The sequence below is a fragment of the Acromyrmex echinatior genome, chromosome 1, assembly GCF_024713525.1.
Source record: "Acromyrmex echinatior isolate Ae372 chromosome 1, ASM2471352v2, whole genome shotgun sequence".
Taxonomy (NCBI): Eukaryota; Metazoa; Arthropoda; class Insecta; order Hymenoptera; family Formicidae; genus Acromyrmex; species Acromyrmex echinatior.
In genome coordinates, this window is record NC_141852.1 from 813,628 (window position 1) to 837,472 (window position 23,845).

General features: G+C 35.6%; 1 protein-coding gene across 6 annotated transcripts in view; it reads left to right on the forward strand.

Annotated features, from left to right (window-relative positions):
• The window catches only part of LOC105149228 (serine/threonine-protein kinase SIK3), a 230,805-nt gene that overhangs the window by 139,226 nt on the left and 67,734 nt on the right, over positions 1-23,845 (forward strand). For 4 of the 6 annotated variants that reach the window (XM_087411385.1, XM_087411391.1, XM_087411418.1 and 1 more), the window contains one exon: positions 21,442-21,638. The exons of 1 other annotated variant lie outside the window; for it this stretch is intronic. In XM_087411385.1, the coding sequence (XP_087267511.1) occupies positions 21,442-21,638 (197 nt within the window). Of the gene's footprint in view, positions 1-21,441; positions 21,639-21,973; positions 22,172-23,845 lie in introns of all 6 variants that reach the window. One more of the 6 variants, XR_015546730.1, reaches the window with a different exon arrangement.

Below are 23,845 nucleotides of genomic sequence, written 5' to 3' on the forward strand. Positions count from 1 at the left end.
TGAAAAGACCAATATCGAACAGATAAAAGAAAATTTTTCGATATCCTTTCATATATTTTCTCATGATTGGAAAGCATGCTAATATTTGGTCTTGTCGATCAATTCCAATCATTCCCTTGTTGTACTCGATAACACAATTTGGTTTCGAAGTACGATTGGATCTTTGTGTAGTCATTTCTACTGTTTCGTGTTTTGTCGTCATAATATGAACATCTCGCTTATCTTTCCATTTTACAGCGAGTATTCGATTGCAAGTTCTCATTGTGTATTCTCCCCTTTTTAATTTTACTGTACACAAATCTTTTGGCATATTCTTTCTATTCGCACGTACTGTGCCAATGACATTTGTTTTATAATTGAACGATAGTGTCATAAATAATTTTGGTGAAGAGTACCAATTATCTATGTATAAAGTATGACCTCTGTGCAACACTAACTGTGATAGCTCTTTGACAACACTTTCGGAAGCGCTATCAACACAATTTATTTTATCATGGCCTGTATATATTTTAAAGTCATAGCAATAACCTGAAGCTGACTCACATAATTTGTAAAATTTAATTATAAAAATAATAAGGCTCAATAAATCAAAATAAGTAAAAAAGAAAAAGGGCTACGAGCCTAAAACATAAATTGACAAACTGTATGAGTAGTTAAAAAAATTTTTTTGAAATAAAACTATGTCATAAATTAAAAACGTAAAATATAATTTGACAATCAGAAGGTGAACAAAACAAACGTTTCGATCCTAGTTGGATCATTTTCAATGTGACAAATAAGTTAGTGTGACAAAATAAATTAACAACGGTAATTAACAATAGAGTTATAACGTAGATAAAAAACATAAGAGATCAAGTAAAATTCGCATTCGGACGCAAATTAACTATAAAGCTCGCTCCAAATTGAGAGGAAATCAAACAAACGATTATAGTTGACAAAAATGTGCTCCTCCGAACCGTATGCGTGTATAAGGACGAACATGTTTCTGTTAGCAAGTATAAATTGTAATAATAAATTAATGGTAGAAGTAAATAAAAATAATAAGAATAATGAGAAAAGTACGAATCGAGTCGCAAACAGTAAAAAGGAAAGTACAAATAAGTCGTAAATAATAAGTCAAAATTAAAAGAAAGAGGCAAAAATTATCTTTGATATTATAAGACAAGCACATAAGAAAAAAAGAGTAAATTGCCAACATGCATTGTATATGAATAATGAATTTAGAACAAATAAATTCATAATAAATACCTTATGTGTGTGCCGAAATGATGTATTATAGATTAGGCAATGCGAATGGAATCGAAATTGATCGTCTCTCTAAGAAGCTAAGATATAAAGTACGACATATAAAGACAAGAAGGTTGAAATGGAAAACTAGAAAGGGAAGGGGGAAAAAAATAATAAGAAGGAAAGAATAAAGTGGAAGGGAGAGAAAGTAGGGAGAGAAGAGAAGGATAGGGAAGGGAAAGCAATCAAGAGGAAGAAAGAGACTGGATGATCTGTAAATAAGTATCGGGTAAAGATTCAGTATCGTTTTGTCTATTAAGGCCTTGTTTCTATCTTTTAATATGAATCATTTCAGACACCAATCTCTTATTGTAAGAAGATTCGCAATCCAAAATTCTCACATCATTCCATTTGAAATTATGATCAAAATTGATTCGATGATCAGTTATGACAGTAGGAGAACCTGTATTCTTTTTGATGTCAGAGATATGTTCGTGTAGTCTCGTGCTCAATTTTCTCTTTGTCTGACCAACATAACTCGCCTCACAATCATCACATGAGATCTTGTAGACAACATTCTGATTGGATAGGAAGTTAAGTTCGTCTTTTCCTCTCTTTATGAAGCTTTTTAACGTGTTGGGAATAGAAAAGGCCAATTTACAATGAAACATACTAGAAATTGGAAGGAAACTTTCGGAAATGGATTTAACGTAAGGAATCGTAAAATATTTGTCTTTATTGCGTGAATAGTGTGTAGTATCTTTGTTATATTTATGAAACTTTAATCTGCGTTCTATTGTAGAGAAAATAAAGGGAAGAGGATAACAGTTATTTAAGAAAATATGAATCTATCAAATTTTTTTGTTGGAATCGTGGATGTGATAATAAGATAATTTTGTCAATAAAACTGATGGTGCCTTTTTTATGGCACAGAGGATGATTTGAATGGAAATTAAGGAATCTTCCAGAACATGTCTTTTTATGGTAAATGTCAAATATAATTTTTTGGTTATCTATAATCAGTATTGTATCGAGAAAACTTAATTTGCCATTTGCACCAACCTCCAAGGTGAACTGTAATCTCGTATGTAAGGAATTGAAAATGTTCAAAGTGTTGACAATGTCAGATGGAAGCGCGAGCAAAATATCATCAACATATCTAAAATAGAACAAGGGTTGTGCTGACAGTTTTTTTAGTGCTATTTCTTCTAGATCCTGCATTACAATGTCCGCGATTATTGGAGATAATGGTGAACCCATTGGAGTGCCGAACACCTGTCTATAAGTTTTATTGTTAAAAGTAAAAAAGGTAGAATTTAAAATGAATCTGACAGCAATAATGAACTCATTTTTTGATATGTTTGTTTTCGCCGAGATGTAAACCCATCTCCTGTCGATGCTATTTAATGCTAGTTCAACAGGAATGTTAGTAAAAAGGGATATTACATCCAACGAAGCCAAAACATAATTAGAATCAAACACAGAACCATTTAACTGCTCAACTAAATGGAAACTGTCTTTAATATAGCTGGGAGCTTTTGGAATACTGTCACTGATTAAATTGTGTAAAAAGAGTGAAAAGTTATATAATGGACTGTTTATACAAGAAACAATAACTCTCAATGGGTAACCTTCTTTATGTATCTTAGTTAGGCCGTAAGCTCTAGGTGTAACACCATCAGATGTAAGCAGTCTACGGTATGTCAACTCGTCGATAAATTGATCCCGCCTCCATCTCACCAAAAAAGCGCGTAAGTCTCACGTTAATTTCTTACTAGGATCTTTATCAACTAAGGCGTAAGTACTCGTGTCCGAGAGAATCTCTTCCATCCTTGAAACGTAGGCGTCTTTGTTTAGAGCAACAGTGACGTTACCCTTATCGGCGTTAGTAATTAGTATATTGGGGTGGTCATTGATAAACCTCTTGGTAGTGCGCAACCAGTTCAAAATTAATTTGTCGGTGGATGTAGGAGAAGAAAAATTATTTTGGAATCTATTAAGGATTGGAAGGGAATCATGTCTGACAGAATTAATAATGTTATTCGGACGACCAGTGATATTACTTTCTATATATTTGATAAATTCGATTAAGGTACTGTCTTTATTGTACTTGTTGATAGGAAGTCCGAAAAATTAAAATTGAATACCGAATCTTGCCCTTTTTGATGGATTGAATTGTTTATAAGATATGCGTCCCTTAAATTTCATGAGCGATTCATCGATAGTAATGTCCTTTTTCATTGTATACACTTCTTTAAATTTTTGATTCAAAAAATTGGTCACAGGTTTTATTTTGCTCAATTTGTCTCTATTGGCAATTAGATTATTATTTGCGAAATGCAAACATCTTGTAATTTGCAGATATCTTTTTAGCGGCATTGCTTTTCTAAATATGGGCGTTTCTATAACAGCCCTCTTCGACCAATTCATTTGAATTCTTGGTTTTTTTCACCTGAGCCATTATTATGGACAATGCAAAATATCTTTTAATTTCATTAGAATCCACAGGAAACCAAGTGTCATCGATTCTTCGTATTCTGTTTGGATTGGTTCGTATTTGATCTGCGTATCGATTAGTCTCGGTTATAATATTCTCCCAGAATGTTATCAAATATTATATTAAATATATCTAATTCTCTTTTATTTCCTCTTGACGTAAGGCTGCCTCTTTTATGCCCAGGAGTCATCATATAGTTCCAGATTTTTGGACTATTTCTTATTTCTTTCCAAATCTAGGGTTCTGGTAGTTGATCTTCGTCAGAGGTATCATCAATAATTAATCGCTTGCATTTTTTTCGCACAGGACGTATAATGTCACTATTGTCACTTTCGGTAGCAGAAGTATCAACATAACTTTCACCGTTCTCATCACAAAATCTTTTTTTTGAAAACATCTTGTGGGGATACTTCTCTAATATTTAAGAAAATATATTTCAAAGTGCGAACGTGACCAAAATTATATGTAACCGATTATGATACAAAGAGATAATAAGAATCTATCACGAGCCTGGTCTGTGCTGTTTGTGGTGGGGCAAATTACAAATCGCGATCGTCGCACCACGGGCCATGCCCGTGATATTTACATTTGGCCCGACCGATGTACTACGGGCCAGGCCCGTGATAATCAATTTTGGCCCGAATACAAGACCACGTGTCTCACACGTAGTTTTAGGTTAAGGGGTTAAATATAGGATTTAAATTTCCTATTTTTTCTTGAGTTTGTAAAGCTCACCTTTGTAGATCGAAATCTATGAATTCTGATTCAACAGCTGCAGTAAATTTATCATGTGTAAATTTGGAGGTGTAAGATAATTTTTCTAAACGATTTCCACCTGAATGTAATTGTTCTTCCCATTCTAATTGAGTTCAGATGAAACTCTTCTAAATTTATTTTGTACTGATTTTAACGGATGATTCCTTTTGTTTTTATTTTTTTCATTAATGTCCCAATTCCGCCATTACGTCTTTTATAAGAACTGTCAAAGTCATCATTTGAACATTGAGAATGAGAATTTAAATTATCTTCACTTCATGCTTCTTCATCATCTTCAATTATTTCAGAATTATGTAATTTATAAAGTTTTTGATAATCGAGGTATATTTCTGTTATTTCCAATCCATTATAGTGAAAAATGCTATCCAGCAATAATTTTTGTATATTTTCTTTTAATTTTATTTCTGCTTCAGTTACTAGTGTTTCTGTTAGATATATTGAACTTTTAGATGCTAATAAAAGTCCAACAACATTAAGCGATTAATAATCATTTCCAAAGATTAAACTTGGCTTTGAATCGTAATAAAAACAATTTAACAAATTGCACAGATATGACTATAACAAAATTACTGCACTGACTAAATGTAAAACTGCTACGTGAATATTCTTATACTGTCCATTTGTTATACTTATCTTGAATGTATACATAAATTATTATATCATAAATTATCGCCCAGTTTATTATCTAATCACTTATTATCAATGGGCGCATTCAACAGTAAAGAATGCTACGTAACTATCCGTTGAATGACGTGCTTTCCGCATCGGAAATTGTCCTCAATATGTTGCGGAAGCGAACGTCATCCTATTGAGCGGAAATTTTTTTTCACAAACTTCGGTTTGACAATTTCCTCGTTCAGTCAAGTCACATATTAGGTATTTATAACTGTGTCAAGATCAAGCAGCATTTCAACAAATTTCACCCGATCCACGCCTTCTTCAAGTAGCGTCTGAACTGCATTTCTTCTCCGTGTTCACATTCGAATGCAAGATCTTCGCCATTGTCTAATCCGATTGCTGCTGGTTCATTTATAGAATTAGATATCGATGTCATTAATAGTAATTCTAATTGCACGTTAGAAAATGAATATTTAAACGATAGGCCGAGTTCAGCAGAAATATCAGATTTAGTTTCCGGATGTTGTACTTCATTAAAAAGTGGCCAATATATAAGATAAATGTATCGGTTATTGGACAGTTAAGGAATTGCACGACGAAATCATTTATTTAAGCTTATTAAATATTAAAATTTTAGTTTTTACATATGCATAGTAAGAATGGATGTTTTCTGAAACTAAATCCATTATTGAATATGTTATTTGCATTTATTATAAATTGTATTTAGTCATAAATATAATTGATTCAAATGTCCTAATTATTGAACAAAGAAATGTGACGTGTCTCTGTGTCCACAAAAATATGACCTAATTATTGGACAAATAATAAGCAATTTTTTATTATAGAAGAGAATCGTATTTTACTTACTTATCGATCAGGATTGTATAAAAAAATTTATCGAAATCATAATTAATGAAGTTTTATATAAAGTTTTATTTGTAACATATATAAAATATGTTTTTTAATCATAAAGTAGACAGAACAAAATACTTTTGAGATTCTTTTATTTTATCATTATTTTGCACTTCCTTCGTCATCATTCGACTTTTGATCAAAATTGATCTTACCGAGTTTATTGTAAGAGACAGTGTTGAAATCTAATGGAAATAAACCGCACACTCGGAAAGCATTCTTTGCAATAGATTGAAAATTCATGGACTCAGTCGTTTTTTTAACTAAAGGAGCAATTCGAATTTTTAGATACCGAGATGTTTTATTCGTTGCCATCAGTAATACATTATTTCGAAATTTTTTTTACGAAAGTATCATTTTTAATATGAATAAATTATATAATACTTAATTTATAAATAATATTTAAAATTGCTTAAAAATTTATTTAAAGTCAGACATATCATCAAAAGCTTGCGAGGGCAAATCAATAAGTTTTTAGAAAAACATAGTAAAACTTTTTTTTCGATCGATTCATTTTTATTCCTCAACATAGTCTCCTTTCAGCTCGATACGCTTGATCCAACGATTCTGCAACTTTTTCAAGCCGTCCGAATAATATGATTTGTCCAACCCTTCAAAATAAGCCTCTATTTCGGCAATGAGGTGCTCTCTGGTGATAAATCTCTTTCCTCCGAACCATTTCTTCAGGTTTGGAAACAGGAAATAGTCACAGGGGACTAAATCTGACGAATATGCTGGATGGGAAAGCAATTCGTAGCGAAATTCGTTGAATTTGGCTACGTGTGAACCCGTGCATTGTCTTGGATGGAAGAGTACTTTCTTCTTCGCCAAATGGAGATGTTTTTTCTTTAATGTTGTTGAAACGGTCCAATAAGGCTACGTAGTAATCATCAATGATCGTTTGCTTCGACGGAAGGTAATCGACATGAATTATACCGCGTGCATCCCAAAAAACTGTGGCCATCATCTTTCTGGCCGATTTCACGGCCTTCTTCGGAGATGATTCACTCGATGAAATTCATTGTTTTGACTGTTCCTTTCGTCTCGGGTGTGAAGTAATGGATCCATGTTTCGTCCATAGTAATGAATCGACGCAGAAATTCATCTGGATTACGTTGAAACATCTCCAAACATTGTTTTGAAATCGTCTCACGGTCGCCCTTATGGTCCACAATGAGCAAACGCGGCACCCATTTTGCCGATAGCTTTTTCATACCCAATTGTTCCTGCAAAATTGAAATCACTATGCCATGTGATATGCCTGTGGCCTCAACAAGCTTGCGCACTTTTACTTGTCGATCAGTCAAAACAATATCGTGGATTTTATAGATGATTTCTGGCGTAGCAGAAATCAATTGAACGTCCCGAACGAGGTGCATCACATGGCAGGTGGATGTACACGTTTAAATTCATTCATTCAATTGTATACAGTCGCAAATACTGGTGCAGATGTGCTATGAACATTATTCAATTCGGCTTTGATTTCTTTCGGCGTTAAATCTTTCATAGATGTTTGAAATTGTAGATGTTTGATCACTGCACGAAACTCGTTTTTTTCCATTTTGCAAAAAATACAAAGATTGTTCGCTTTAATCGTCAGAAACGAAACCACGCGATGAATTCCGCTCAAAATTTGATAATAATCAGTTGAAAGATGCTACTTATCAAAAAGTAATGTGACATTGTGGGAATAAATGACTCAATTGACGAGTCAAATTTTCAAGACGAGCCCACGCTTGTTGTGTGATGTGATATGAGGTGTAATGACATGATCGACACTTTTCTTGTAACTAATAGTGATGAATTTTATTATTCGAACTCGAATGAATATGACCGTACAGGATGAGCGCCACAATCTATCTTCCTTCTTATTTTTCTCTGACGCTGCTTGTAGGCAATTCGCGCCTACAAAATCCCTAGGCTTTCTACACTCGCTGCGCTAGTGAGGTATTGAGAACGTAGTTCCCTACATACTCCCCCCCGAGTGACAACGAATCTAAACACTATGTTTATTTACTAGGTTAACAAAATACTGCTTTGACTGAGCGATAGGTACATTTATAATGCCGGCACTTAGGTCTACCATATAAAACGTATAAAACGTATTATATAAAACATATTATATAAAACATATCATTGTTTATCTTAAGCTAAATACATTTTGTTGTTGGGAGGATTATTTTAATTATAAGGCGAAGGTGACTTTTTTCTTCGGACGCGCATACGTTTTTAAAGCTGGCTACTCGTTGTTGAACGAATTGGTTGTTTGCCCTGCTTCTGGGGTTGCACTACATAAGTCATCGCGTATGCCATACGCTTTTAAATTTTCGACGATACGCTGCGCTGTGTACCGTTAACATTAATGTCGAATACTCGATCCGATATACGATTTACAATTTTGTGAGGGCCGGTATAGGAACGCTCTAACGCTCTCTTGGTATCGCCCACCCGAAACACATGAGAACAGTATAAATCTTTGAATACAAATGCGCGTTTCTTATGCTTATGCTCTATCGAGATTGGCTTAACTTTGCACATATGCTCGCGGAATTCTTCGATGAACATTTTAGGATTAGGAAGTCGTCCGGCAGTACAAATTCTCCAGAGACGCGCAGCATCGTTTCGTAAACGAATTCCGTAGGCGATGCGCCGGTGTCGAGGCGAACATGAGTACGCAGACCTAATAGTACAGTCGAAAGTACTCGTGACCAACCTTCATTAGCATGACACATTATTACAGCTTTTAAGTTTCTATGCCACCGCTCATTCGAGGCGGGGTAATACTCCGTGGTATGAATCCGTTGACAGCCGATCAGCTGAAGAAGTGCAGTGAAAAGTTGTGCTTCGAACTGGCTGAACGACAGTTGTCTCTGTTGTCGAGGTGATGCCTTTTCGGAACAATGCATGAACGCGTAGATGAGAGGCTTGTGATCGGTCGCAATCTTGAAATTCCGCCCTTCGAGGCGCCCTTCGAGGAAATAACGAAAGTATTTGACTGCCTCGGCAATCGCCGTAAGCTCCCGATCGACGCGTTATAGTTCTGTTGCGCCGAATTTAATTTGCGTGAAAAGAACGCAAGCGGTTTCCACGAGTCGTCCAGGCGTTGCTCGAAGGCGGCCCCGATGGCGAAATCTGACGCGTCACAAACGAGGCGGGTCTCGGCTGCGTCGGAGGGGTGAGAGAGTATAGTCGCGTTGGCCAGACTTTCCTTGCATTTATTAAACGCTTCCTCAGCCGCCGGCGTCCATATGATTGGCCGTTTGTCATTTTTGTGTGAGTCGCAAAAGTATTCATTTAGTGGTGCCTGAATGGTAGCTGCATTATGCAGTAATTTATGATAAAAATTGACAAGCCCAAGAAAACGACACAATTCAACTATAGTGTTAGGTCTTGGAAACTCGCGAATGGCCTGAACCTTATCGAGTGTTGGTTTACAACCTTCGCTGTTAATCGTAAAGCCGAGGAATTCTAATTCTTGCTTGCCGAACTCGCATTTCTCTATATTGAGTCGTAAATAAAACTTTTTTAATCGCTGTAACACTATGCGTAAGTGAGCTCCGTGCTCTTTAAGAGACGTCGATGAAAATGTCGTCGATGAACAAATACAAATTCCAGGTTACTTAATGCGCGGAAGATTTGACGCTGGAATGTTTGACTCGCGTTTCTAAGATCATAAATTTATATTCGAACAGCCCGAAGGGCGTAACGACAGCCGTTTTCGGAATATCTTCCGGTGCCACTGGAATTTGGTTGTATGTCTGATGCAGATCTAGCTTAGAGAAAATGACTTTTCCACGCAGGTTGGAGGAGTAGTCGTGCAAATGTGGTACGGGAAATTTATCCGGATCGTGTTAAGACGACGGTAATCGCCACAGATCCTCCATAACCCGTCTTTTTTCTGTACCATGTGAATGGGACTTGCCCATGGACTACTGGACGGACATATACCGGCTTCGACTAGCTGATTGAAATTCAGCTTTTGCTGCTTTTAATTTTACCGGACTTAACCGTCTGGGGCGCTCGGCTACTGGCGGGTCCGTGATAATGATATGATTACGAACTCGCTACTGCAATTCGGAGTTGCCTGTTATAAGCCGGTGACCTCCGGAAATTCAAATAAGATGCTCGCGAATTTCGTACTGGGATTGACCGTGCTGATGGCAAGCTATGGATTTGACAATGCCCGACACGTACACATTGTTTTATGAATCGATGAGTCTGCGACCCTTAAAGTCCGGAAAGAGATCGCAATGTGCAATCAGATCGGCCCCAATAATCGGGTACGGTTATAACTGATGCTACGCAGAAATTTCATGTGAGCGGACATATCCCTAAATGTAGCGTTCGTAACGACTCCCCATATGTGTCTATGCGCGTATTGTTTGCCGCGTAAAGCTTGAAATTGGAGTTTTGTTCTTCGCGTATCTGTTGGGAAGCAGCGAAATTTCCGCCATATCCACAAGGAATAGCTCTCCGGTGACTCGATCGTGGATGTGGACGGACAGAAGAATCAACGCCCGCCATACCTGTCTCCTCGGTGGCAGACTCTATTCCCCCGTCTTTCCGTTAAAGCCTTGGCCAATCACACGGGGATTTGTTTCTTTGCAAACTCTCGCCTGGGCCCCGAAAGTGCGATGCGGCCAGCAGACACGAGAGCTTCTGCTTTTGGAACGCTTACGATTTTTATTTGCCCCGTTTTTCGCCTGAGATCTGCCGGATCGCTCGACCTTAGCCGCGAGGATGGCCATATCGGCGGCCAGACGGTTGATCTTAAGTTTCTAAGTCGGACGGCTTAGATTCTGACAACGATGTGGCGGCACACTGCGCAGAATCACCCACGGTCTCAACTATTTTATCCGCCATTTTGGCTAGCTTGTCCAGATCCATGCTTTTGGAAGTTGCAAGAATGTTTCTAATGTGTGGTGATAAGTGTTAAAAAAACACGGTTTTTATTACGGCGTCGTCACATCGCTTGTCAGAGTTCAATTTATGGAATCGACTGAGGATCTGCGACGGTTTCCCTGACGTCAGCACTTGGCCTTTTATTAGTTGTCGCAGTTGACTCTCGGTTGACACTGAAAAATTTTCAATAATACGCTGTTTTAATTTGATGTATGGTTCGTTCCCATCAGGCTCCGCTATGAGATCTCTGCAACACGCGATGGCTTCGGCGTCCAAAGACATAATCACGTGATGCGCCTTAGTCTTTTGCTCTGTAATTCGTGCAGCCTCGAACGTGACCTTGACTTGAATGAACTATATCACCGAATCTTTGATTAAGAACGGTGAAATTTTCGGAACCCTATATGAATCCACGCGCGCGACAATGCTCTGCTAAAACGCCGCTTGCAGCTGCACCAGCTGCTCCTGCATTTTCTCAAAGGTGGGAGGAGCCATGACTACACGTCTACCGTGTCCGAAGCTCACGAACAACCGGTATTCTCTAACGGCCTTAAGTATAAACTACTGACGCGCACGCTATGTAAAACGTCGATCGCTTAATATTAATTTATCAAAATGGAGACATCGTTAATTAATGTTCATGTGTTAACCTCGCGGAGAAAACGCAGAGGATCTACTTTCCTGTTCTGCCAGATTACGCGCGCTAAAAACTGACGCACTGCGCACGCAACTTGCCCGACTACAATGACGGCGACGACGCGCTTCGCTGGACACAATGGCGGCGATGTCGTCCTTTACAGGTCACAATGGCAGCGATGTTATCCCTCACAGGTCACAATGGCGGCGACGGCGATGGCGTCCTGAACGCCGGCTCCTGGGCTGGTCCGTCCGGTTCCCACGGAGGCGGCACGCTGCGCCTGTTGTTGGATATGTCCCTGCGGTGCTTCCGATGGCGAGGCTTTTCTGCCGGCCCCGGCCTCAGCGATGGGGCCTTGCGACCAGTCATGATATTGGACCCCCTGCTGCTCACGACGTCAGCGATGAGCCTCCTTGTCGGTTACGACGTCGCCGATGTGCACTGCTGCTCGGTTCGAAACCAAGTTCGTTTCGAAATTGCTCGAACGACGGTTGTCGATCAATCACGTCTTCCTCTCGATCACGTCGAGGTCACCAATGTGGGAATAAGTGATTCAATTGACGAGTCAAATTCTCAAGACAAGCCCACGCTTGTCGTGATGTGATATGAGGTGTAATGATCGACAATTTTCTTGTAACTAATAGTGATGAATTTTATTGCTGGAACACGAATGAATATGACCATACAGGATGAGCGCCATAATCTACTTCTTATTTTTCTCTGATGCTGCTTGTAGACAACTCGCAATCTACAAAATCCCTAGGCTTTCTACATTCGCTGCGCTAGTGAGGTATTGAGAACGTAGTTCCCTACAACATGAAACTGTGAATGTCCTCTGACAGATTTTCTAAGAACTTATTGACTTGTCCTCGTAATATTTAAAATTCGTGACATTTTGTCCAACAATTGGGTCATGTCCACTAAGTGGTACATTTACCTTATATATAGTTTTAAAATATATATTTTTAAGATATATATATATATATATATATATACAGGGTGGCCGATTTATCTGAAGACATTGAAATATCTCGAGAACTATACATAAGATAAAAAAATGTGTGCAACGAAAGTTGCTCGACACGAAGGGGGGAATCCAATGATACCAAACTCGGCCCCCACCGCTCCCCGGGGGCGGGGTGGGAGTGGGGGACATAAGAAACTTAAATAGGAACTCCAATTTTTTATTGCAGATTTGGATTCTCAGGAAAAAGTATGCCAAGTTGACCTACGAACTTTAACATTTTCGTTCACAGGTGGCGCTGTAATCGATAAAAATCCAAATTTATCAGAAGACATTGAAATAACTCGAGAACTATGCATGGGACAAAAAAAAGGTGGCTAATGAAACTTGTTCGCTTTAAAAGCTGCCTTCGAATGAAAGCAAACTTGCCCCCCCCCCTCATGGTGGGGGGGGGGCATAAAGAACTTAAATAGGAAGTTTCTTGATTTGATATTATTGTTGTAATGTTTCATACGTATAGCAATAATGGAAAGTATCGGGGAAAAAAATCATGGAGTTCATTACAAATTTATCAAAAAATTCATTTTGCGTTACCCGGGAACAACGACGTGGACGTAGTATTTTTCTGTTCCCTTCGGGGTGCTAGATTAGCGTGAGTCCCCTTGCCTCTCACGTTTCGGGGTGCTAGATTAGCGTGAGTCCCCTTACCTCTCACAAATCGGGGTGCTTGCTTTATGTTCACTTAATGGAGTAAGTGTTCGAAATTTCGACCTTCCACTTCAATACATTTGTTGACTCTTTCTTCAAATGACTTTACACAGGACAGTATCATATCTGCGGGAATTTCTGCATGCAAGCATTTCTTATCCGTTCTACCACGTTTTCGCGAGTTGTTGGCACTTGTTCATATACCTTACCTTTTAAGTAACCTCACAGGAAGAAATCCGGCGATGTTAAGTCAGGTGACCTAGCAGGCCAATTAATTGGGCCACCTCTACCAATCCACCGACCATTGTAATCACGGTCTAGTATTTCCCTGGCTGCTGCTGAGAAATGTGCTGGGCAACCGTCATGCTGAAACCACATTGTCCTACGTCGAACGTCCAAGGCAACATCCTCAAGTAGTAATGGTAGTTCCTGTTCCAGGAAATTTCGATATTTCATTCCATTCAAATTACCTTCAATAAAGTAAGGACCAATTAGTTTATTTCCTATGATTCCACACCAAACGTTCACCGACCAAGGACGTTGATGATTTACTTTGTCGTAACCAGTGGGGATTTTCTACACTCCAATAATGCATGTTATGTCTGTTAACGCCACCATGGTTCGTGAATGTAGATTCATCTGAAAATAATACATTAAGAAAGAAACTGCGATTCGCTTGCATTTTTTGAAGTGCCCATTCACAAAACACCACTCGATTACGAAAATCATCGCCATGATTTTTGATGCAGTGATATGTAATATGGATGATACTTATGACGGTGCAATATTCTCTGAATGCTATCTCTGGAGAGATAGCTTTCCAGAGATAGCATTCAGAGAATATTGCACCGTCATAAGTATCATCCATATTACATATCACTGCATCAAAAATCATGGCGATGATTTTCGTAATCGAGTGGTGTTTTGTGAATGGGCACTTCAAAAAATGCAAGCGAATCGCAGTTTCTTTCTTAATGTATTATTTTCAGATGAATCTACATTCACGAACCATGGTGGCGTTAACAGACATAACATGCATTATTGGAGTGTAGAAAATCCCCACTGGTTACGACAAAGTAAATCATCAACGTCCTTGGTCGGTGAACGTTTGGTGTGGAATCATAGGAAATAAACTAATTGGTCCTTACTTTATTGAAGGTAATTTGAATGGAATGAAATATCGAAATTTCCTGGAACAGGAACTACCATTACTACTTGAGGATGTTGCCTTGGACGTTCGACGTAGGACAATGTGGTTTCAGCATGACGGTTGCCCAGCACATTTCTCAGCAGCAGCCAGGGAAATACTAGACCGTGATTACAATGGTCGGTGGATTGGTAGAGGTGGCCCAATTAATTGGCCTGCTAGGTCACCTGACTTAACATCGCCGGATTTCTTCCTGTGAGGTTACCTAAAAGGTAAGGTATATGAACAAGTGCCAACAACTCGCGAAAACGTGGTAGAACGCATAAGAAATGCTTGCATGCAGAAATTCCCGCAGATATGATACTGTCCTGTGTAAAGTCATTTGAAGAAAGAGTCAACAAATGTATTGAAGTGGAAGGTCGAAATTTCGAACACTTACTCCATTAAGTGAACATAAAGCAAGCACCCCGATTTGTGAGAGGTAAGGGGACTCACGCTAATCTAGCACCCCGAAACGTGAGAGGCAAGGGGACTCACGCTAATCTAGCACCCCGAAGGGAACAGAAAAATACTACGTCCACGTCGTTGTTCCCGGGTAACGCAAAATTAATATTTTTTGATAAATTTGTAATGAACTCCATGATTTTTTTCCCCGATACTTTCCATTATTGCTACACGTATGAAACATTACAACAATAATATCAAATCAAGAAGCTTCCTATTTAAGTTCTTTGTGCCCCCCCCCACCATGAGGGGGGGGGGCAAGTTTGCTTTCATTCGAAGGCAGCTTTTAAAGCGAACAAGTTTCATTAGCCACCTTTTTTTTGTCCCATGCATAGTTCTCGAGTTATTTTAATGTCTTCTGATAAATTTGGATTTTTATCGATTACAGCGCCACCTGTGAACGAAAATGTTAAAGTTCGTAGGTCAGGTTGACGTACTTTTTCCTGAAGAATCCAAATCTGCAATAAAAAATTGGGGTTTCCTATTTAAGTTTCTTATGTCCCCCACTCCCACCCCGCCCCCGGGGAGCGGTGGGGGCCGAGTTTGGTATCATTGGATTCCCCCCTTCGTGTGCAACTTTCGTTGCACACATTTTTTTATCTTATGTATAGTTCTCGAGATATTTCAATGTCTTCAGATAAATCGGCCACCCTGTATATCTTAAAAAAATATATTTACAAAATATAAATATACACACGTGTAAAAACTATAGAAATTTTACTTAAGATATCTTTTCATATTGTTCCAATGACATTTACTTACGTATATGAGCACGGATAGCGTTAATAATTAATTCTCGAAAATGATATGTTGTAATGTAACTTTATTACACACATGGCTGAATTTGTAAAAAAAAATCATTAATTTGGTAAAAAAAAATTGAAAATTTAAGAAAATTATAGGTGATGGGTGTAATTTGTTAAACAAAAAAAAAATAAAAAAAATTGTTTTTCTTTATAACTTTAAAGTACTCTTGAAATCGTACAACTTTTATTTAAAAATTTTATTTTTTTTTTTTCAAAGGAGTGTTTCATCCCTTAAACATAAGCACACGTATAAAAAAAATATGTATCTCTTAGATTTTCTCGACGATCAGACCTAGCTGTTTTGTCGACTTGAACGCGTTCATTCTCTCAAAGAGTTGTATTATGGATTTATGAACAAAAATCCATTTTTTTAAGTATACCATACTCCCTATAAAGCAGAAAACCCCCTTAATTTGGTGAGATTTAACTTTGCGTCAATTGTTGATATCAAATCTTTTATACGAATAATACATAAAATTTTATGGAATTGAACTTGACGCCAGTTATTGATATTAAATCTTTTATACGAATGGTATATATAATAAAATTTAGTAGAATTTAACTTGGCGCCAGTTTGTTTGGTGTCAAATCTTTTATATGAATATATCATTAGAAATAAGTAAATAACAAAGATATTATATGGATTGTATTTTTTAATTTGATAGAATTTAATTTGGTTAAGACTGTAGCATTTAGATTTTAATTTTTAATTTGATACAATAGTTTCTTTAAAAGTATAATTTCGATAGAGAATTAAAACTGTCATTATTTTTTAGGAATAAGAAGACCTTTTATAAGAATATCTTTAAAAAAAAGATAAAACTTCTTTTACTTGGGTTGGAATAATAAAAAGATACATAACGTAAATCACTTAGGTTTTATTTGAGAAGCACGTATATTCTCAGTCTTTTTTCTTCTTTAAAAAAGTAAGCTTATACATCACATCTATTTTTTACAACAAGCGTGTGTTTTGTGTGTAATAATTATTAAATTTCAATTTAAAATAATTGTAAATTCTACAATTTGGATGTAAAAAAGTGCCATCACTACTCCCATCATCTTTTAATTGTAATATAAAAATGTCAAGTTAAATATCAAAACAGTTATCTATATTTTTCAGGAATCATGATTTCCGAAAAAGAATTAAAGCTGTTATAACTTAGTTGGAATAGGTAATTTGGTGTAACAGCTTTTTCTACAAGTGTGTAACACTTTACTTTATGTAGAAAGATAAATTTGTATTGATAGTTTATATAGAAAGTCAAATATTGATCTTTTTTGGAATTTATTGCCACGTGTTGTTCGAATTCTGACATGTGAGAGCATTGGCATTTAATAGAATTAAGGAAATTCTGTCATCCTGTCATCGATTCAGATCGCTTTCTTACTACTATAATTTTTTAGAAGATTTTTCAATAAAACATCAGAGGCCCTATTCTGTAACTGTTTTACACGTCTTTTCACCATATAAAATATCTGCGCAACGACACCGACAACTGTAGGCGTGTAAAAACAGTTACAGAATAGGGGTCCAGGTATATTTAAAATTTATAATTTTCGAGTATATATGGCAATATTACCGCTCCGTTTAAAATAAAATCATTTAAATATAATTAATCATAATATAAATTAATCAAATATAATTAAATATAATTAATCATTAAATATAATTAATTTCAAAAAATAGATTTTCATGTGTTTGGATGAAATTTGAAGGAGGCTAGAATTGGCCCTTATAGATCTTTTTTCTTTGTGATATTGTTTTTATATAATAAAGAAAGGAAAATTAATTTCCTTTTTAAAGGAAAATTAAAAAGATAATTACTTGAGTCGATATAAGTGTCAAGAAAAATATCAAGATGACGGTCACCTGCATTTCCGAGAAATAATAATAATTAACAAATATACATAATTTTGTTTCCATCCGATTTTAATTGCTCTTTTTATTCGTTATTTTATATAAAACAAATTATACACAAATAAAGATCAAGGACAAATAAATTGCATTGTTATTATTATTTCCTAGCTTAGTTAACAAATACCAGCGTATAATAATGTCCGTTTCCATTTTATCTCTTTTTATTAACTTATAAATAAATGGAGATCAAGGATGATCAAATTACTTTGTCGTTATCATTTTAAGCTTACAAGGGGAACATCAGTGCTAGTACCCTTAAATTTAGGTGCCAATTGATAACTCTACAAATCAAAAATTCTTCTGTTGGATAATTTTTCCATGTAGATCTTAGTTTTTGAGTTTTTAAGTTTTGAAGGTCGGCTGCGCTTTGGACGGCATATATGAGCTATTCCATTAATATGATTCGCAAGCAGTACGATATGTCATAAACTCGCATTCTTTGATTTTTTATGTGAGTCATTTGTGCTCACTGCTTTTAATATACATTGCTTTTAATATGTTATGCGTGGTCTATAATGGCAGTAACAACAGTGGATGAGACAGTAAGAGTAAGAAATTGATCACAATCAATTATTTTCCTTATATTCAACTATGATTGTTCAATTTCTTATTCTTATAACCTTATTTACTATTGCTATTGCCATTGTAGGTCATGCATTAATGAAACGACTTATCTACCAAAGTGCAGCTGATTTTCTCAACTTAAAAAATCGAAAACTAAGACTTATATGGAAATATTGCCAGATGCGGAATTTTTTTTACTTATAGAATTACCAAAAAAATTGATATTTAAATTCAAGGTATCAAGCTCCGGGGTACAGGCAGCCTCTTGTTAGTTAACAAATACCAGCGTGTAATTTCGTTTCCATCCTATCTATTTTTATTAAATTATAAACAAATGAAGATCGAGTCGAATAGATCATTTTGCCATTATCATCTTCTAGCTTAGTTAATAAATATCAGCGTATAATTTTGTTTCCATTTGACTTCCTCTTCTTCTTCCTTTATTATAGGTTTTGCTTGTTTTTCTTCATGCGTTATGTTTAGGATTCTCTATGACGAGTCTCCAACTTATCTTTTCGATGGCCTTCTGGGGAGTCGATTGCCTACCGATCTATAATTTCTCGCTATTTTTATTAAACGTGTGTTGTCCGTCCTTCCGACATAATTATTCCATTCCTTCCTCCGGTTCTTGATGAACCTCAACCGATGTCTGACACTCCTTTCTTCCCTGATTCTTTATTTCTCACTCTATTGGCTGCAGCATAGACTTTTGCATAACGCATAGTGCATGATGCATAAGGGAATCAACCAATCGAAATTCTTTTTTTCCATGGAATGGGAAGAAAAGATTCTGATTAGTTGATTCGCTTATGCATTATGCGGTATGCAAAAATCTGTGCTGCGGCCTTGTTTCTCTGGGTTTTTCCGGTTATCGTTCGTAGGATCATTATTTCTGTAGTGCGGTTATTTTGTCCTCTTTGTTTCTGCGCGTGTTTCGGCTTTGTATGTCAGTATGGATCTGACAGTTGTACACTTGGACTTTACTTTCTGTTGTTAGTTGTTGATTCCTCCAGAAGATATCCCTCAGCACTCCTGATACTGTTGCTTCTTTAAGTGTTTGTTGCTTGACGTCTTTTTGCAAGTTTCCACTGCTAGATATATTGGTGTCTATGTTTGACTTCTATTTTATTTTATTGTTAAATATTATGCTGTAAACAAATATAGAGATCGATGTCGATAAATCATTTTTTCATTATCATTTCTTAGCTTAGTTAACAAATACCAGCGTATGATTTCGTTTTTCATCCGATCTTCTTTTGTTAAATATTAAGTTATGTTATATAAAAAGTGCAAAATGGTTACGTTTGATAGTGTTTTCAAAATGAATGCACTTGACCATACACCTCTTGCACCACTAGCGCATTAGAGTCAAAACATCCAATTGTACATTCTGACTGGTCGATGACGAACATAACGATGACGTATCTTAATCTAAAAAAATAACAGATCCGAACTTTGCGTCGAAATATCTTTGCTCGTAGGGCACATAGAAATAAAATTAAAAGTACTTTTATTACACAATTCGAGTGGATGCTATCGATTAAGCGTACGTAGAACTTGATCGATTCAGCCATTATTGAGATCCAATAATCTTGATCCTCTGCAATTCGCAGTCTTCCATAAAGGAGGCACGGTAGTATCGTTGCGCTTGTCTTAGCACTGAGACACTACCGTTTCTTCTGAAAAGTTAAAAATTCTTTTACCTATAAAGAGTAATTTTACTCCTTAAAACTAATTTCTGTATTAACTAATATTTTATAAATTTACATAATCTACATATGTACAAAGTTTTATTAAAATCATACAAAGATTTATAAAATCAGAATTTTATACTTTGCGTTTCTCTCATAAGTGTACTTTTACTTGAAACTTTTTTAAATACACATTTACTACCGAATCTACAATATAGTTTTGTATGGTTATTGTTTCTATTACAGAAGGAGACTACTACTCAATGAGAAATATCATTTCTTCAATGATTAATGCATTCATAATCTGGGTTATAGATACACATTTAAATAAAATTGACAAGTTTCTCCTACGAAATAAAATTTATTTGTTTTGTTCGGTCTATTTATCGTAAAACAATTACGCTGTTTAGTTTTGACACAATTCTAATGATCACATTAAGTATTAGTAGTGAAATTATTTATAAAAACTCAAAAAGTGTGTGTGTGTGTAAGATTGTGCTGCTCACATAACGCTTTGTCCGTTTGAAATATGCAGCTAGCAGCGCTAGCGTATATTTTTTTTTCACACGTTTCTAAGGGTTGAAATATTTTTTTATTTTTCATAAAAGGAAATATTTTTGAGATTTTTATGAGTGTTTTTTTTAGAGGTGCCAAATTTATAGATTATCGCGATCAATTGTTAATACCAATGTTTCATAAACCTTGCCATTCAATTCATTAACATGCCCATGCATCATTAACTCCTCAGGGGGGAGTAGGAGGCGGCTAATTTTTGCGGAATAGAATTGCTCCCTGAAAAATATTGAGGGTTTATTTGGAACATTTTTTCGTACAATGCTTATTTTTCTAGATATTTTGTAGTCTCTGTTAAAACTCACCCAGTATTTTTGAATGTAATCAGGAACTCATTGAAGCTTGTTCAATGTTCAGTGTACAAATTTTGCTTGGAATTTTTCAAAGTCGATTTTCTCGACAATGACTGAAAAGCGCATCGTGTACTTGGTTAAAGTAATGTTTGGATGATACACTTCACGTACCATAAGTTTCAAATTTTTCTAAATTCCAAATGTCTGAGCCCTCTTCAGTAATATAAATATATGCGGATGAATGTTTTCAATACTATATTCAATATTATATTTCAACCGTGCAGCGCAGTAATATTGATTAGTAGCACTTCGAATAGACTGAATTTGTATTAATTGTCACTTCTGGTGTCTGGTCTTTCCATTGTTAGATTTTTTTATTAATGAATTTATGAATTATCTATAAACTCTAAGTTTGTACATAATACTTGTGCGGTAACCAATTCATGTCTTATAAGATTAAGTCTGCAAACATAGTAGGCGTAATAAACTTTAAGAAATTAATCAATTACAATTAAATGTGAGAAGAATAATCGATTAATTAATCAAATTTCTGAAGCTTTATGGCTTATTACATCTATTGTGTTAGGGGTGGGGAGGGAAGAGGTATCATATACACTCCATATAACAAATACAAGAAAGACTTTTGAGGAAAGCAATTCAAATTTTATATCTCATAATAATTTTTTTTGTTTATTTATAATAGGTCTCAGTGGTTTAACTACGACATCAGTACAGGGTAGTATCGTACATGGTACGCCGGCACAACCACCGGCCACACCTTTAGATTTGAGTCCACTTAGGCATCATAGATCACCTGCGACTACTCCTGTGAGTTACTCTCCCAGTAATAGTCCAGCATTGGATATGATACAAGAAGAACATCCTGTAGAAATATCAAGGGTATGTAACATTCTTTGTTATATTTTTAAAAATTCTTGAAAAGTTGATTGCAAAATACATAATGTTTTATATAAAAATTCTAATATGAAATATTGATATTTTGATCTATATTTTGTGAATTTTTGTTTACAGAATTGAATATGTATATAGATTTACATTGAAATATTTAAGCACTAAGATCTGCTTTGACTGAAAATAGAATTATTTCTCTTAATTGATTTTAATATAAAACATAAAATCTCATAAACCATTCACAGTTTGGTAATCTTACCCTAATACAGCGATAAAATTTAATTGCAACTTGGCCTAATTTTTATATTGATGCCCTCTGACAGTTGCAAAAAACCCATGCAGCACACTTTATTCAAGGGATATCCTAGAAATATCATTTTGAGATTTCGCATTAATCTCACATCGGGGATAGTCTCGGACATCTGGTGGGCATCCAGCAGATACACTAATGTCCGACTCAATGTTATCCTACGGATATTTTAGACGAAGTCCAGAGGATATCCAAGAACTCCAGAAATATCGTAAGATATATAATGCTTTGAGATGTGACATCCTGAATAATTATTATTGTGTATTATACTATTAGACGCATGATTCATGCGAATGTATATTCATATAAAAGTTTAAATATTTGAAGACATGGTAATGGCTCGATGCTACAAGCGTACCGACATTGTAAGGCGAGACCAGCCGTACTGAAGATTTTTTTATTACGCAAACCGACGAGTTGCGAGGGATCGAGATTATCGAATCTCAATAACGACTAAGCTGATCAAGTTTTATGCTCAATGAGTATAGGAAATGCGGAGGAATTAAACGAGAGTATATATGTCATATGCTTGTACATACATATACGCGAGAAATACTATCGATAATTATTTATTGATAAAAAATATATATACCAATACATATCAATCGACGCATTTTTTGTGAAACGAATAAATCTAGTAGAAAAATCTTACTTGGTTATATTAAAGAAGTTATTAAATGTTTAAGATTAGTACATGTAAGATTAAAAAATCTGTCATATCAAGGAATCGTGCCCGTCCCTCACTTATCATATTAATATATAATTTCTAATTAAGAAAAAACACTGAAAAGTTAAATATTAAATTGCATTGTGATAAAAAAGAATGAAAGTTTATTATTAACATACGGTATGACTTCTCTTTTAATGCATGATATATCTTACTTTGCGTAAGGTCTATAATTAAGATTTTTCAGTGAAGTTTTCTTGATTACTTCATGATTTTATTGATAAAATTAAATTCATTTGACGTGTTTTTACATGAAACGAATCTGATAAAAAAACTACCATTTTGTCCTGTGAACCGAGATATTAATCGTTAAAGTTTACAATTCAAGTTAGGAAATCTATCAGAGCCACACAATACTGCGATGAGAGAATGCACTGCGATCACATTGGCTGCGTTCAACAGAGAAAGCACCTTTGCAACTGTTGTAAGATTTTTTACTATGATTAGTTTATATATGTAGATCCATAAAGAACCAAAATCGTATTGAAGAATTTTATAACAGCAAAGCTGTTTTCTTTGCTGAACGTAGCTATTTTCATATTGTACGCTGACATACTCATGCATTTTAGATACATGTCGTTGTGATAAAGAGAAAAGATATAGTGGAATAAACATGTGAAATCTGCCTCTGCACCAATTGAATTCAAATTAATATCGGTAGTTAGCATCCATGAAATGTAAAACTTCTCCAAAAATTAACTTTGAAGTTGCATTTTTGTGGGAGTTATTTTTTTTGTGATATATTTTAGTGATCACCTTCGTATTTTCACGAAAACATTTCGGGATTCTCTACTTTAACATATAATTTTTTCAAATCGATTGAAGTAATGGAACATAGTTAAAAATAACGTAACGTCGCGCCGGTTGGACGGTCGCAGTTGTAACGCGCTGCGGTGCATGGCGGTCGTTGCCGTGGAACTTATCATTATATCGATATTTTCGATTCATCAATTGTTATAGGTTTCGAAATATTCGTTATTGTTTCTACTCACCTCTATTTCAATTTATCTAGGTCTTTCCTAAAGTCAAATTGAGATAGCATAGTAAAAGAAAGGTGAAATATTTGATACGAAAAGTGACATTTAAATTTAAATATAATTCAGATATAGTGAAATATATTCAATTTCATCAATTTTCTAATGAATTTATTTATTAGTA